The 16067-nt window shown below is 37.5% G+C and overlaps 1 protein-coding gene across 1 annotated transcript in view; it reads right to left on the reverse strand.

Annotated features, from left to right (window-relative positions):
• RAD51B (RAD51 paralog B) overlaps positions 1–16067 on the reverse strand; it is a 37798-nt gene that overhangs the window by 20686 nt on the left and 1045 nt on the right. Inside the window, exons 2-4 of the mRNA XM_054567612.1 lie at positions 13621–13729; positions 12157–12270; positions 8340–8456 (exon numbers count right to left, since the gene is read on the reverse strand). Coding sequence (XP_054423587.1) covers positions 8340–8456; positions 12157–12270; positions 13621–13704 — 315 coding nt within the window. The 5' untranslated portion in view covers positions 13705–13729. The remainder of the gene's footprint in view (positions 1–8339; positions 8457–12156; positions 12271–13620; positions 13730–16067) is intronic.

The raw sequence follows: 16067 nt of genomic DNA on the forward strand, positions 1-16067 counted from the left end.
ATGAAAGACTACAAAACATTCATGGAGAAAGATGCTAAATCAGTTGGCGAATAAAAAATTGGGAACTATAATCCAATCAACCACATATGCTAAACTCACACATTAGGACACAGGCCTGATTGTCCTGCCTTTCAAAAGGCTGGGTAGTGGACTGTAGTCAGAAACACCAACCAGAAATCTCTCCCTAGTTTTCCTACTGCTGCTGCTGTACATGAAGTTGACCTGAACCTGGCTGTAGTTTGAAGGAGGCAAGACTCATCTTGACTGACCTGCAGACCTATGAGCAAGAAAAGTAAATTTTGCTGTTATTGTAAGCAGTATGAGCAACCAAAAATAATAAAACAGTTAAGTCTTACACTTCACTTTTATGCATTTCTATCATGTGCCTGGCCCTTGCAGGCACTTCAGTTGACAACCCCTGGGATCCTGCAGGCCACAGCAAACTCTGTCAGTGGAAAGAAAAAGAACTGTAAGGTTCATCTGTTTGGAGGAAATGTTAGGATGCCAAAAGAGGACTCTGTCATCTTGCCTCTACCTGTTTGGGATAGGACAGTCACTTTTTCCAAAGCAAAACTGCCTCACGCAAGAACATCAGGTCTCCTGCAATCATGAACAAAGCATACAAATAAATACAAATTATGTAGAAATGTGCTATATTATTTGTTATTGGGTTGGCCATAAGTCCATTTAGTTTTTTCCATAAAATAAAAGATACATTTTTCATTTCTACCAATAACTTTACTGATTTGGATATTTTGAGGATGTCGGCTATCTCCCGCATGGTAGAACACTGATTATTCTCAATTAATGTCTCAATTTGATCACTATCAACTTCAACTGGTCCACCCGACCATGCAGCATCATTTGGGGAGAAAAACAATTTGCCAAACCCCTTTTGACACATTGGATCAGTCACAGTACCTTCTCTACACACTGCACAAATCTGTGTGTGTGTGTGTGTGTGTATGTGTGTGTGTTTCAGTTGTGTTTTTACCTTTCTTGAAATAATCAAGTGTAATATTCTATAAATGTTGCTTATTTTCTTCCATCTTCAGTATTAAAATGGCTACACAAAAATTCACCAATTTTGATGGGGTTTTTTAATGCGTGCTGATATGACAGCTGTCACAATACAGTCTAACAAAACTGTTTCAAATAAAGTTAAAGATAACTAGTCACTACCAGAGCCATCTATGACAGAAAACCGAACAAACTTTTTGGCCAACTCAATACTTGGAGCAAGGATCTGGGTATAATCATCACTCTTAAATGTTACAAAGATTTCACCATGCTTCCTGGGTTTTCTCTTCCAGGGGTTCTCTTGAACTAAGACATGCCGACGTTAAATCTTTTTGTTAACTTGAGTTTGAGTGTAGTCCTGTAGTCCTGTAATCTCTGGATTACAGTATGAAAATAGCTTTTTTGATGATCCCTTCAAATACGATCTTATTTTTACCTAATCATATTAGCATCTTTGTCATGCATCCCCAGCAGGGGTGATACTAACCACAAGGATGAAACTTGGTTGATTGGGGAGGGGAATAATTTTACTCTTTTTATGTAAAAAGCACAGATACTGCACATAAACTGATATACAGTCTATGTATGGTAGTCAAATCTCATGGTGGGAATGATTAAGGAAAAAATGTCTATAAAGCTCTTTAGGAGGCAATAATGCAAAAAGGATTGAGAAACACTGATCTATATTATTCTCATATGGCAAGGCTACGAGCACGTGGTTTGAACTCCACATAATGTAAACTTTCAAAGTTTAAGCTTCAAACATATCTTTGCTACCAATATTCAGTTAGGACAGATGCAGAATTCTCTGCATATACACTCCACAAGAGAGGAATGCGATGGTCACCGGGACGGGACAAAGCCCTGTCGCTCACTTCCATCCATGACTCAGCAAAGCGGGTTTGTCTTTGCTTTTGCCTCGGCTGCTTCTGCCTAGGGCCCGAGCAGCACTTCTCTAGCTCCACTTTTAATCTTGGTGCTGGAACTGAATTTACACAGATTCAGAGAAGTTCACATAAATCAAAACTGATGATAAATAAATTAGGGAACTTTGAAGTGGAATCAGGAAAGAGCAGCTATACAAATGACAGCAGAGTGTTTCCAGATTTATTCTTACTCCCTCTGCAGGCCTTGTCCAAGTTCACTCAGCCAGTTGCCTTATCCCTCACCTCCAATGGGGCTAAATTCTACCTGAGGCCTGAACTCTAGGTTTGACCTCTCAACCGGAAACAAAGATTATGCAATGCAATTAATCAGACAACTCCATTGATATCTGTGTTAGTTCTCTATTGCTATGTAACAAATTATCACAACCTGAACTTCTTAACACCCATTTATTACCTCACAATTCTGTGGGTTAGCAGTCCTGATGGACTCAAGAACGTCAGCTGAGCTACATTCCTATCTGGAGGCTGAGGGTAGAGGAAGTATCAATATCCAAGCTCACTCATGCTGTTGGCAAAACCCACTTTTCGAAAGCTGGGGGTCTGAGCTGCCTGTTTCCTTTTTGGCTGTCATTTGAAGGCGGCTCACAGCTCCTAGAGGCCTCCTACATTTCTTCTCACATGGCCCCTTCCACCCTCATGTTTTGAATTCTCATGTTTTGTATCTTTCTAGCTTTCTCTTCTTCTTTAGCCCGAGAAAGCTCACTGCTTTTAGGGGCTCATGGGTTTAGCCCAGGAGAATCTCCCTATCTTAAAGTTAATTGTGCCATAGAACATACAATAATCATGGGAGCGACAGCTCATAATATTCACAGGTTCCAGGGATTACAGCGGAACATCTTTGGAAGGACATTTTAGAAATTCTGCCTACCACAAATTCTCAAGGAATAGAGAGGCAATAAAGTTTTTTACAAATCATACACACACACACACACACATATGTGTGTGCTTACATACATGTATAAAACACAAACACGTATAGTGACAGCCAACCTCTAAGAAGGACCCTGCGATCCTCACTTTGGTATCCGTGCCGTCCCACCCCGCATCGGGCACATCTGTGTGAGGAACGGAACACAGCAGAAGTGACAGCATCTAACTTCAAGGCTAAGTCATAAAAGACACCGCCATGTTCTCTTAAGTCACTTACTCTAGGGAAAGTCAGCTGCCATGTCATGAAGACACTCCAGCAGACCCGTGGAGAGGTTCGTGTGGCCAGTAACTGCTGGCTGCCAGGACCAGCCATGTCAGTAAGCCTTCTCGAAAGCACCTCCCCCAGCTCCAGTCAAGTTTGCAGCTGACTGCAGCGTCAGCCAATATCTTGACTGTAATTTCATGAGAGATCATAACCAGAAACACCTAGCTAAGTTGCTCCTGAACTCCGGACTCACAGAACTCTGTAAGATAAATATTTATTGCTTTTAGGCACTAAGCTTTGAAATGATTTGTTAAACAGCAAAATATAACAAAAATAACATATAATATGTATGTTATCAGACATCAGATATACAACTTTAAAAAAAATGTAAGAAAAAAACTTCTAAAGTAAAAGAATCACTGATGTTCATTAATTTAAAAAATCAATCAAGTAGAAAAATCATATTCCTTAAATGTACAATTGAATATTTTTATGACTTGAAAAAACAAATGGGATACAAATGAAAATAACACTGTAAAATAAATACTCAGGAATAGAAATAACATTAGAAGTTCCCAAAGTTTAGGTTATTCCAAGATCAAAAGATAAAGTGTAAGAGAGGCAGCAGGAACCAAAGCATTATAGTAAACAAGCACTACAGAAGTGCTAAAAAAATAAACAACAAATGCATTCATTCAATTAATATTTGTTGAGTACCTTCTACATGTTCTAGTACTGTGAATTTAATAAGAAGAAGAAAAAGACATAATGCCTGCCCACTTGGAATTTATTCTCCAATGAGGAAGACATACATTAACTAATTACACAAACAGCAAAACTGTAATGGTGACAAGTGCTACATAGAAGAACCATAGCACGTGGTTCGGTTCTCCAGGAATATATGGCAATTCTAAATGTGTTAATTAACCATAATAAAATAAGCTCAAAATATATAAAGTAAAAAATAGCCCTGGCTGGTGTGACTCAGTGATTTGGCACCAGCCTGCAAACCAAAAGGTTGCCAGTTCCATTCCCTGTAGGGCGCAGGTCTGGGTTGCGGGCCAGGTACCCAGGTGGGGGTGAGTGAGAGGCAGTCGATTCACTCTCTCTTTCTGTTTCCCTCTCTTTCTTTCTCCCTCCATTTTCCTCTCTCTAAAAATACATAAATTAAATTTTTTAAATGGTAGAACTACAAGTAAACACTACAATATAATGAACTATTTTTTAAAGCATACTATTTTCTTTTTGTAAAAAGATTTTATTTATTTATTTCTAGAGAGAGGGGAAGGAAGGGAGGAAGAGAGGGAGAAAAACATCAATGTATGGTTACCTTTTGCAAGCCCCTTCTAGGAACCTGGCCTACAACCCAGGCATGTGTCCTGACTGGGATTTGAACCAGCAACCCTTTGGTTTGCAGGCCAGCACTCAATCCACTGAGCCACACCAGCCAGGGTTATCATGGAGTATTTTAACTGCATGACTTGATAGATAGGACAACACCAAAATTTTAAAGTTCAAAAGCTACTGTTAAGAAAATGAAGAAACAAGCCACAGACTGAAAGAAAGTAATTATATTGCTAAGTAATATAATATTATATTATAATATGAATATATATAATATGAAAGTATTATATATATATAATATGAAAGTAAATCATATTGCTAAGAACTTTGTATATCCAGAATATATTAAGAAGTTTCATAACTCAAAAACAACAAAACAAAGAACCAATTAAAAAATAGGGAAAAGATTTGAATACACATTTCACTGAAGAAAATATACAAATGGCCAATAAGTACATGAACAGATTTCAATATCATTAGTCATCAGGAAAATACAAATTAAAACTGCAATGAAATGCAACTATACAATCACTAGAAGAGCTAAAATCAAAAAGATTATACTAAGCCCTGGCCTAGTGGCTCAGTTGGTTGGAGCATAGTCCCATACACCAAAATGTTGTGGGTTTGATTCCTAGTCAGGGCACATACTTAGGTTGTGCATACGATCCCCAGTAAAGGCATGTACTAGAGGCAACTCATTAATGTTTCTCTCTCACATCGACGTTTCTTACCCTCTCTCTCTAAAAAAAAAAATCAACAAATATATCCTTGGATAAGGATAATAAAAGAAAGATTATACTAAGTCTTGGTGAAGATGTGGAGAAACAAACCAACATGCATTGCTGGTAAGAGTATAAAATATGACAGTCACTGTGGAAAGCACTCTGACACTTTCTTAAATATTAAACACACGCCTATCAAATGATCTAGCCATTCTATTCCTAGGAATCTACTCAAGAGAAACAATAACCTATGTTCACCCAATGATATGTCTGTGAATGTTCACAGTAGCATTATCCCTGACAGACAAAAACTGGAAACAATCCAGGTGTCCATCAACTAATGAGTGGCATACAAAATGTGCCATAGCCATACAATAGAATATTCAACACTTGAACAAAAAAAAAACCTACTAATACATGCAACAACAGTGATAAACCTCAAAAATATCATGCTATGTGAAAGAAACCAGATACAAGACTATATATTAAATGATACAATTTATATGAAATGTCTAGAAAAGGCAAATTTATTAAGACAGAAAGCTGATCAGTATGGGTGCCTAGGGATAAGGATGGGAGCAGAGATTAACTACAAATGGGAACAAGGGGCATTTTAGGATGATGGGAATGTTCTAAAACTGGATTGTGGTGGTGATTTAGTATAAATTTACTAACTGAATTATATAGTTACAATGGTTGAATTTTATAGCATTTAAATTGAATCTTAATAAAATTATTTTTTTAGCCAAATGATTTATGAAAAGACATTTAAGTTCATTAGAAATCAGGAAAATGAAAACTAAGATCACAAAGATGAGCAGAAATTAAGAAGTCTGAAAGTACCAAGACAAGAAAATGTAGAGCAAGAGGAATTCATGCATATGGCTCATAGGAATGAAAGGATGAACAACCACTTTGGAAAAAAAAATTTGCCCTGATTCTGCAAAGTTACATATGTATACCTGTAACCAGCAAATCACTCCAAAGTAGATACCTTAGATAGGGGCCAGAGAGTAATATTTTAGGCTTTGCAGACCATGAGGTCTCTGTCACAGCTAACTGGACTCTGCCTTGTAGCCACAGATAACATGTAAACAAATGAGTATAACTGTGTTACAGTAAAACTTTATTTACAAAAACAGGCAGTGAGCTAGATTTGATCACTGTAAGTGGGCAGTAATTACATTGCCAATCCCGGTCTTAAAGAAATACCTGTACATAAGATCCAGAAGACATCTGCAACAGTTTCACAGAACTTGTTTACATTAGTAGCAAACTGGAAGCAACCCAAATGTTCATTCACAAGAGAAGGGACAAATGAATTATAGCTTATTTTCAAAATGGAATATGATACAGCAATGAATTATACTCTTACTAACTGCAACAACATGGATAAATCTTAGAAAACAATACTAAGTGAAAGAAGCAGATAGAATAGTTATATATGATTAAACCACAGATATATGATTTAACAGAGCTAAAAATAAGCAAAACTAAATAAATTTTATATCTCTTACATAGGTAGGTGGTAAAGGAAAACTACAGGCATAAGAAACTACAGGGAAAAGAAGTAGAGAAAAGGCAGAAATTCAGGATGGACATTACCTCCCAAAAGAAGGCCAAAGATAGCATCAGGGAGGAGTCCACAGTTAGTTTCAATGGTTTTGGTATTGTTCTAGTCCTTACATTGGGTCATGGGCTCATGGGAGTTCACAACTTACACATGCAGGATATACTTAATTCTATATACATAAAATAAATATTAAAATTTTGTTTTCTAGCCCTGGCTAGTGTGGCTCAGCGGACTGAGTGCCAGCCTGCAAACCAAAGGGTCACCAGTTCAATTCCCAGTCAGAGCACATGCCTGGGTTTTAGGCCAGATCCCTGGTAGGGGGCATGTGAGAAGCAACCATACACTGATGTTTCTCTCCCTGTTCTTCTCCCTCCCTTCCCCTTTGTCTAAAGATAAATAAATAAAATCTTTTTTAAAAAATAAAATTTTGTTTTTTAATAAAAAGTAAACAGAAATACTCCCTGTATTCAGCTGAAAAACCTCAAGAAGATTAAAGAGGCTACCTGTAGCTAAACAGAAAGTAGAGAATTTGCCCCTAATAAACAGAGATTTACATTCCAATTCAGCCAAGGATATCATGACAAAAACACTTAAATGACTTGTAACTACTGCTTCAGAAAGGACTCAGAAAGAATTCCTAAAAACTAAGTGAAAAGGTATTAAAAATGATTGTAAAACTTAAAAAATAAGAAGTAGTGTTGGCTAATCTTCCTTACATACAATATTTTTGTTTTTTAAATACGTTTGTAACTGTGTATCACTATTGTTAAAAACTTGTTTGAGCAAAGGTCCAACTAAATGACAAAAAGATTTTGTGAAATAGCATTCTGGCACCATCTGATGGTAGTACACTGCAACAGCACAGGTTTTTGTTTGTTTTAGATTACTTCATTCATTTACCAACTATCTAATAGGCAAGTACTAGACATAGTACACACATATTTTTGAACCTTTCTTGGAAGAAAGGAAATAAAATAAGGTTTAGTGTCTAAATCAGAGTTTTAGATCTTCAAGGAAAAATTTGCAGTTAAATGTATGACTACCACTGCCAAGAGTCTGCTGTTGTTTAGAGGTTTGCTTAAAGTATCTATACCCCTGCTACTCTCAGGCAAGAAGTCCCTCAGGAGTGTATTGGTAAATATAGTCTATCAATTCACCACATCAGAACCAGTAAGAATACCAATGCAATTTTCAAGGAAAAGAACCGTGGTGGTTTTTCAGTGTCCTCAAATTTTTTCTTGACACTTCTCCCAAAGGGTAGAGCCTAATTTCCCTTTCCTTGAACATGGGCTGGACTGAATGACTCCCTTCTGGCAAAGACAATGGACGGAAGTTGTGATGTGTAACTTCCACAGTTAAGTCACCAAAGGTATCGCCATTCCCGTCTTGCCCTCTTTCGGACCAGTCAACAAGGACTTTTTTTAACATCTTTGTGCAGAGCAACTATGTTAGACACTGAGTAGAGAAGCATGCCCTGAGATGCTTATAATTTAATTCAGATTAATATTCATGAAATAAAATGTTTTTTTAACTAAACTTTTCTCCTGGCTCTGAAGGCAATGTGAATAGAAGAAAGGTTTGGAAAGTGTCTCCTTTACCTCCGTGAGCGAGCCGCAAGCTACACCGCCGTGCAGGGCTTCATCCAAAGCAGAAAGGGTTGTCGGTAAGAACGCTGGTGAGACGGCAGCAGGCCTTCGTGCCTTCAACTCATAAGCCTGGAGAAGAAACAGATTTCGTTCTTTTCAATGTCAATATCTATTCAAGAACATAAACCAACTCTGAACCTCAAATTTGAGCGGCCAGAATGCCAATTCCATCATTTTATTCTCTATTATTTATTTATTCAATAAATATTTACTCTTTGCCAGGGACTGAGCTAGACTATGGGGATATGATTTGACAGCCAGAGCCCCTGCCCTCACAGTGCGCGTAATCAATCAACCCTTCGGACTAGAAACTGGGCAATTATTAAACAATTAATAAGGGATACTGTGACAGGGAAAGTGGAAACATAAAGACAGGAGAGCTGACCTGGATTTTGTGATCCAGGAAGACTTCATGGAAAAGATGCACTAAGCTGAAGTCTGAAATATCTGTTAGACAAGCAAAGGAAGTGTGCTTGTCCCTACCAAAGAGACAGAATGCACAAAGAGAGGTCAAGAAGGCATAAAGGGAGGACATGGAAACTAACAAAAACTACAACAAAATAAAGAGTTCATTTGGAACAGTTGAAGGTGGAGTATGGTCATGATGTGGCAAGCAATGCGGCTGGAGAAATAAGCAGGGCCAAGCATAAAGGGCCTGGTTGAAGCTGGAGTTTATACCAAGAGCCACAAAGAGCGACAGGATCAAGTTATCATTTCAAACTGAGGCTAGTTTGTGAATAGCCAGAAGTAGGTGTGACAGGCTGAGAAACATCCACATCAAATCCTTGGAAAGTGAATGCTGTCTTATTTGGAAAAAGGATCTTTGCGGGTGTGACTAATGCAGTCACATGCTCACCAGGTAATGTATAAGAACATTTGCCTCTTACAATCTCTCCCATTAAAAATTTCACTTTTATAAATTAAATTTTATGAATGAAATGAAACCATAAAAATTCATTCCTTCAATAAATTAGAGTATATGACCTATTGCCTGCCATATACTATGATAGACTCTGGGAATACAATGGTGAACGAACACAGTTTCTTCCCACTTAAAGTTTACAATTTAATAAATCTATGTCTCAAATCCAAGGTTATTCTGCCTCTGTGAGGAGGTAGGAAGACCAGATATTAATATTTATGAGCCATAAATGTGCCGACTCTTCTCTAACCCTACTTACTGAATTCTTATTTCAGTCAAACCATGGATTACCACAGATTTTTTTAAGGCTATATTCAGGCACATAAAATAATTTTAAAAGCTACAGTCAAAGAGGTGTGGTTTGCATCTGATTTAAAAATACGTGAATATTGTCCGCAACCCATCATCAGGCAACATGGGTGGACGTAGGGACGCTTTATCAAACCTGTAAAGGCAGCCCAATCTGTCAGCATTAAAGTGCTTTATTTGCACCTATAAATGTAATTACTAGAATAATAAATTTGGTGACTCTCAAAAAAAGAATAAAATGACTAAATAAACAAGACTCCAGACATAATAGTACAAGTGAATTTATAAAAACCAAATGAATTTATAAAAACCAAATGAATTTATAAAAAATTGTGTATTTATTCTTACATGTTTAAATTTCAGTCACCTTCAATACATTTGATACAATACACCCATCAAGACATTTTCTACTGCTCAGGACAGTTTCTAACTCATGGGTTTCTATTTCTTTTAGTGCTTCTGCTGTTTTTTGTTTCCACTCTTCCACAACAGCAAAATATTTCCCTTTGAGGACTTTTTTCATTCAGGTAAACAAAAAAAAGTGGAGTGGAGCAAGATCAGGTGAATAGGGAGAGTGGGGCAAAGGGGTCATGCTGTTTTTGGTCAAAAACTACTGAACACTCAGCACAGTGTGGGCAGATATGTCGGTAAATCACCCATCACGAAATGGGCAAAGGTACTAAAAAGGTCTTCAATAAAAAATTCACTGAAGCCAAACATAGCCTCTCACAACAACATCAGCTTGTACACTGATATAGATGGGTTTCTAAAACATCGACCTAGCAGGGAAAGCCTGTACTACAAAGAGCCCACCCTCCAGAAGATAATCCTGGGGTTTTTTTGGGTCCCCCAAGTATGTGCATAAATGAGACAAAGAGTAATATTGTGATATGATATCCCACCAGTTCTTCTGCTTTGGTGGATGCTTCCTCTCAGATTCATTATTGTCTAAGCTCATCTCTGATGTGGGCTTCACTCAGGACTTGGTCTCGGGTATACTTATCTTCTTACTTTCCAGGCATTTGCTCATCCACTCCACGGCTTTGACTACCACATTTACACAGGTGATTCGCAGATGCACACTTCTAGTACAGACCTGTCCTCCAAGCACCATGGCCATACGCAGGATGGGGCAAAAATAGGTTTATAGTTGTGAGTACATAAAACACAGAGTTTATTCTCATATTATTTATTAATTATTGTGTTATTTTACGTACCAACTATAAACGTACCTTTGTCCTACCCTGTATTTAACTGCCTACTTCACATTTCCACTCAATGTTTCACAAGCACCTTAATTTCAACAAGTACTAAATTGAAATCATGATCTACCTTCCTCAAACCCGATCCTCTTCCAGTATTCCTCATCTCAGGAAATGGTACCACCCAGTTTCTCAAAGCGAAAATCAAGGAATCATCTCTGACACTTCCCTGTATTCACCGCCACCCACAATCATCAAATCCTATTCATTCTACCTCCGAAATGTCTCTTATATTGCCATTATACCATCTGCATGGATTCCACACTAATAATCCATGTTGCAATCACTTTCTTTCTGGAATACGTCAATAGGTACCTAACTATTCTTCACAAATATTTCCTTGCTCCTTTTCAATCACTTGTGTATGGTCAAGGTTGAGTTTCTAAAAACTCATGTGTGATTACACCCTTTTATGGCTTCTCACTGCCCCAAGAATACAGTCCAAAATCCTTAGCATTGTCTGCAGACCCTAAAGATCTGACTCCCGCTTACTTTTCTGGCTTCATCTCCTGACATTGTCTTCCTCAATGCTATGTTCCATTCACACCAGCCTGACCTTTTGACCATGCAAGCACTAGTCTGCTTCTCTTCGCAGAGGCTTCGCATTTGCTAGTCCCACTGCCTGCGAACCCTCTGTCACGTTCACCGCCCTTCCCAACTCCATTGCTTATCACCCCCCCCACCCCGTATTCATCCCTCAGGTTTCAGCCTAAGTGTCGCTCCCTTAGGAGAGCCTTTCCCTAACTCAAGTAATGCCCATTATTAAGTTTCAAAACCCCTTCAACTTCTCCTTAAGAGAACTTACCACTACTACAATTAACTCAATATTTATGTAAATATTTATTTAACATCTGACTTCTCCCACTAGACTTTAAGCTACAGGAGGGCAGGAACTTTACCGATCTTGTTCACTACAATATCCCCAGTACCTGCCAAAGTACCCGACACATGGCTGGCACTCAATAAATATTGGTTGAAAGAACAAATAACTGAATAAATAAATAGACAGAAAAAAATCTTTCTTGAAGGAATGAACTAAGGCTTAGCCAATGTTAAGCAGGACTCAAATCTAAAGAACACTACAAGAGTGAACGTTCAACAAAAGAGAAAGGTGGATTTTTGAATTGGCATTTGGAAAGGCACTGAGATTGCAGTTCAAGCAGTGATGAAAGTGGAGACTAAAGTGAATGTCCTGCCCATGCCCTCTTATTACCTAACTAGGAATATGCCATACACATTGACTGAAAAGAATGGCAGGTGTCAATTACGTACATACCGTTTGCATCTGTGGGGCACAGGCCCTACTGACCACACGCAGAAGTTCATGGACGCCTCGATAACTACGGCCGGTGATCTTCATGAGCTCCAGTGGGGAAAGACATAAGAAGTCCTAAAGAGTCATAAGGAGAATATTTTAAATATATATGTAACAAAAACATTGAAATTAAAAGGAAAATTTCAACTGATATTGTCCATGTGCAGTTAAAAGTGAAGTTTATCACAAAGGTTTATGTGTTTCTTATAGTATTTTCCCCTCAAAATATGCCTTAACTAAAAGATGATGATCGCCTTATCTTATAATTATCCGATTTACTTAGTTGGCATATACCGGAGGACCCACAAAGTAACATCATGTAACAGCAGCATCCAGCCCACGTGTATATGAGCACTACACTTGTACCTGGAAGAGTTTGTACACAAATGAGGCCCAGAAAGTGTCAAGCTGAAATGTGTTTTTCTCTTCGCTACATGATATTCAGAGGAAGTATTTGATAATTGACAGAGAATAAAACTGACTATGGAATGAAATGTTAAATTTCATACTTTTAAGAGTGTCTCAAAATATGAACATGAGATTATTAAATATACAACAGAGGAACCAAAGATACCTTTAACACACAAAGCAATATTTTTTTAAATTCTTTAAAAATTTTTTTAAATTTTTAAGGGAGCAACATGTTCTGAAAGTTTGTCTAAGGATTAAACCCTAATTTAAAACCTTCAATCTCATTTATTCTGAAAGAGATTTTCTTCACTATTGTGCTTAAAAACGCAACATCTCATCTATACACTTCTCTCACTCCATCAAGAGGAAAATAATCCTAACTATCAATGTCTCTTGCTTTCAAGAGGAATTATTCATTGAATACCATCTCCTCATTCAAGTCATAGTTCTCATATAACTACAAAATTTCTTTTAAGTAGGTAAAACTTCTCAAGAACCCCAAGTAAATGGCACAGGTATACTTCACCTTATGCCACGAGCATCCATCCCCCAAAATGCAAACATATTGAACTTGGATAAATGAAATCGTATTTGGAAGCTTAACCCAAGTGGCTTATCATTTAAAATTAGTCTATGGAGTCCTGGCTGGTGTGGCTCAGCAGACTGAGCACCGGCCTATGGACCAAAAGGTTGCACGTTCAATTTCCAGTCAAGGCACGTGCCTGGGTCGTGGGCCCGGTCCCCAGTTGGGGGCGTGCAAAATGCAAGCAATCAATGTTTCTCTTATACACAGATGTTTCTCTCCCTTTCTCCCTCTTTTTCCCTCTCTCTAAAAATAAATAAATAAAATATTTTAAAATTAGTCTATGGAGAAGCACCATCATTTATCCTTTTTTTTCTATAAACCTAAGTTTTCATATTTCAGGTTTATTTAAGAGTTGTCAAGGTATACATGCACTTAAAATTAATTTGTACTTAAAGTTTCTCACTGAAAAATAAATAAATAAAATTTACCCGACAGGTAACAATCTGATGTCTGTTCAGACGATCACATAGCTCTTGTGATAAACCCACTCGTCTTAGTTTCTTACTACTCATGACTCCAGATTGGGGTAAGAACCACCTTGAAAAAAACATTGAAAATAGCATAAGCAATAATAAAAAACACTCTTGAAAATAAAAAATTCTTCAAATTTTTCATATGCATAATGAAATGTATAGTATTTAAAATATTACTGATAAAAGAAAGGAAGTCTACAGAATCTTTCTAAATGTTTTTAAATAGGGGACACAACTGTTTGTCAAACTCACACAGAGAAACAAGGTAAAATGAGAATATCCATTTCACACCATCCTTTGATACTTATTACATGAATATAATAATACCACTTGATATTTGTAAAGCATCTTGAGCTTTTCAATGCATTTATAAATTCGGATGTATAAATAACCTTCAAGACATAATTTGAAACAGGACTCTAGAAAGTCTTTACTTTCATTGCACTGAAACAATAAATTATTGAATATCCACTATACCATGCACTGTTGATATATATCAATTATCACATTTAATCTGACAGCCCTATAAGGAAGGTTATGAACCCCATTTTTTGCATATGAGAAAACAAAAGCCTGACAAACTTAGCTATTCTATTATCACCAGAAAAAGTAAATGGTGGTTCCAGATTTCAAACCCAGGAGTTCTGACTCTGAGGTCTATCCTCCTAACCATTACACTCTACTACAAGTCCATAATCCTATTTAACTCCTTTTTCTATGAGTCAGAGCAAATCTTCTGAATCAAATATTATTTTATTATTCCAGGTGTTATTTACAAGCTGAATTTTATTATCCTAGCTGCCCACATTCCTACATACTATACTAGCTGATCATACTCCCAAATATTATTAAATTTCACTCTTGTTGAACCTCAGTAGGGCTAAATAAGGTTCCTGAAATAATTGCCTTCAGGGAGCTGGAATAGAATCACTGTAATTCTCATAATAATGTATGCAAAGCATAGGCTGTGTTTTCTTATTGAGATGGCAAAATATCCTCTAGATAGAGTAGAAACAGGAACTCATCATTGCTCCAGAGGATAAAGCAATATAATTATCAGAAAAGTAAAATCTTTTAAAAAATATAGTGAAAATGTAGACACTTATTTCCAATACCATGACCCAAATTTCTATTTAACATTAAAATTCTCTGAGATTGAATATCTCTGCATATCAGATTAAACCTCTCTTCTTCTTACAAACATACACACACCTCCGACAACACACAGAATACATCCCTCTCATTTCTCTTAATGGGAATTTGTCAGTATTGATTTATTTCCCCAGTAGGAAGTTTACTAAGTGGCATGTGGTATGTCATTGCCTAGTGTCTTTACAGATTAGGTAGTTCCAGGGAATGACACCATTTAGACTGATACATTCAATCAAAAAGGAGGCCTGTAAACCCCAAACTGCCTGGCCTTTAACAATGACCAACTCTGCTGCCTCTGCCTTTATTAGGGCCACTCCTATCACTTGCCTGCACTATTGCACATGTTCAGTAACTCCCTGCCACCCACACCCACACATGACCCATTCATTTGCTCCTTCTGCAGGGGCTTTTTAAGCACACACTCTGCTAAGTTCTGGGGTACATAAATCATTTAAAGCCCTGGCCAGCTAGTACAGTTGGTTAAAACATTGTCCTGATAAGCCAAGGTTGCGGATTCAATCCCTGATCAAGGCACATACAAGAGTCAACCAATTAACACATAAATACATGGAGCAATAATCAACATTTCTCTTTCTGTTTCTCTCTTTCAATTCAATAAATTTTTTAAAAAATTTAAAGAATTCATTTAAGTATGGTCCCTCCCCTTTGGCAACTCACAGTAAAAGATGAAAAGTGATGTATACAACCCTGGCCAGTGGCTCAGATGGTTGGAGCATCGTCCTGTACACCAAAAAGGTTGCAGGTTCAATTCCTGAGCAGGGCACATACCTAGGTTGCAGGTTCAATCCCTGGTCTAAGTATGTACCAGAGGCAATCCATCAATGTTTCTCTCTCACAACAATGTTTTTCTCATTCTCTCGTTCTCTCTTCCCCCCTTTCCTCTTTCTCTGAAAAAAATAAACATATCCTCAAAAGAAGAAAAGTGATGTATACAAAAATAACGAGTCATGCAATAAGTACTGTCATTGGTATTTACATGTGCTCTGGACAGGAAGAAGCACAAAACTGGTTTGCAAACATCAAGCCACTGCCACAATCCTGCCAGACTGGGCTTCCTAAAAAAGTTGCTCCAATCCTGTCACCTTCATCCTTTAAAACTGCCCATGGAGCCATCAGACTACAGGATATAGTCCACACTTAGGATAAACACCCATTGCAAACTGGTTCATTTCCTTCTCATTCCTACTTCAGATTTCAAGGCCCAGATCCTGACTTTTCTGGCAAAGTTA

This window comes from Pteronotus mesoamericanus, unplaced genomic scaffold (genome assembly GCF_021234165.1).
Source record: "Pteronotus mesoamericanus isolate MK-2021 breed Mesoamerican mustached bat unplaced genomic scaffold, CSHL_Meso_final contig_182, whole genome shotgun sequence".
NCBI classification, from domain to species: domain Eukaryota; kingdom Metazoa; phylum Chordata; class Mammalia; order Chiroptera; family Mormoopidae; genus Pteronotus; species Pteronotus mesoamericanus.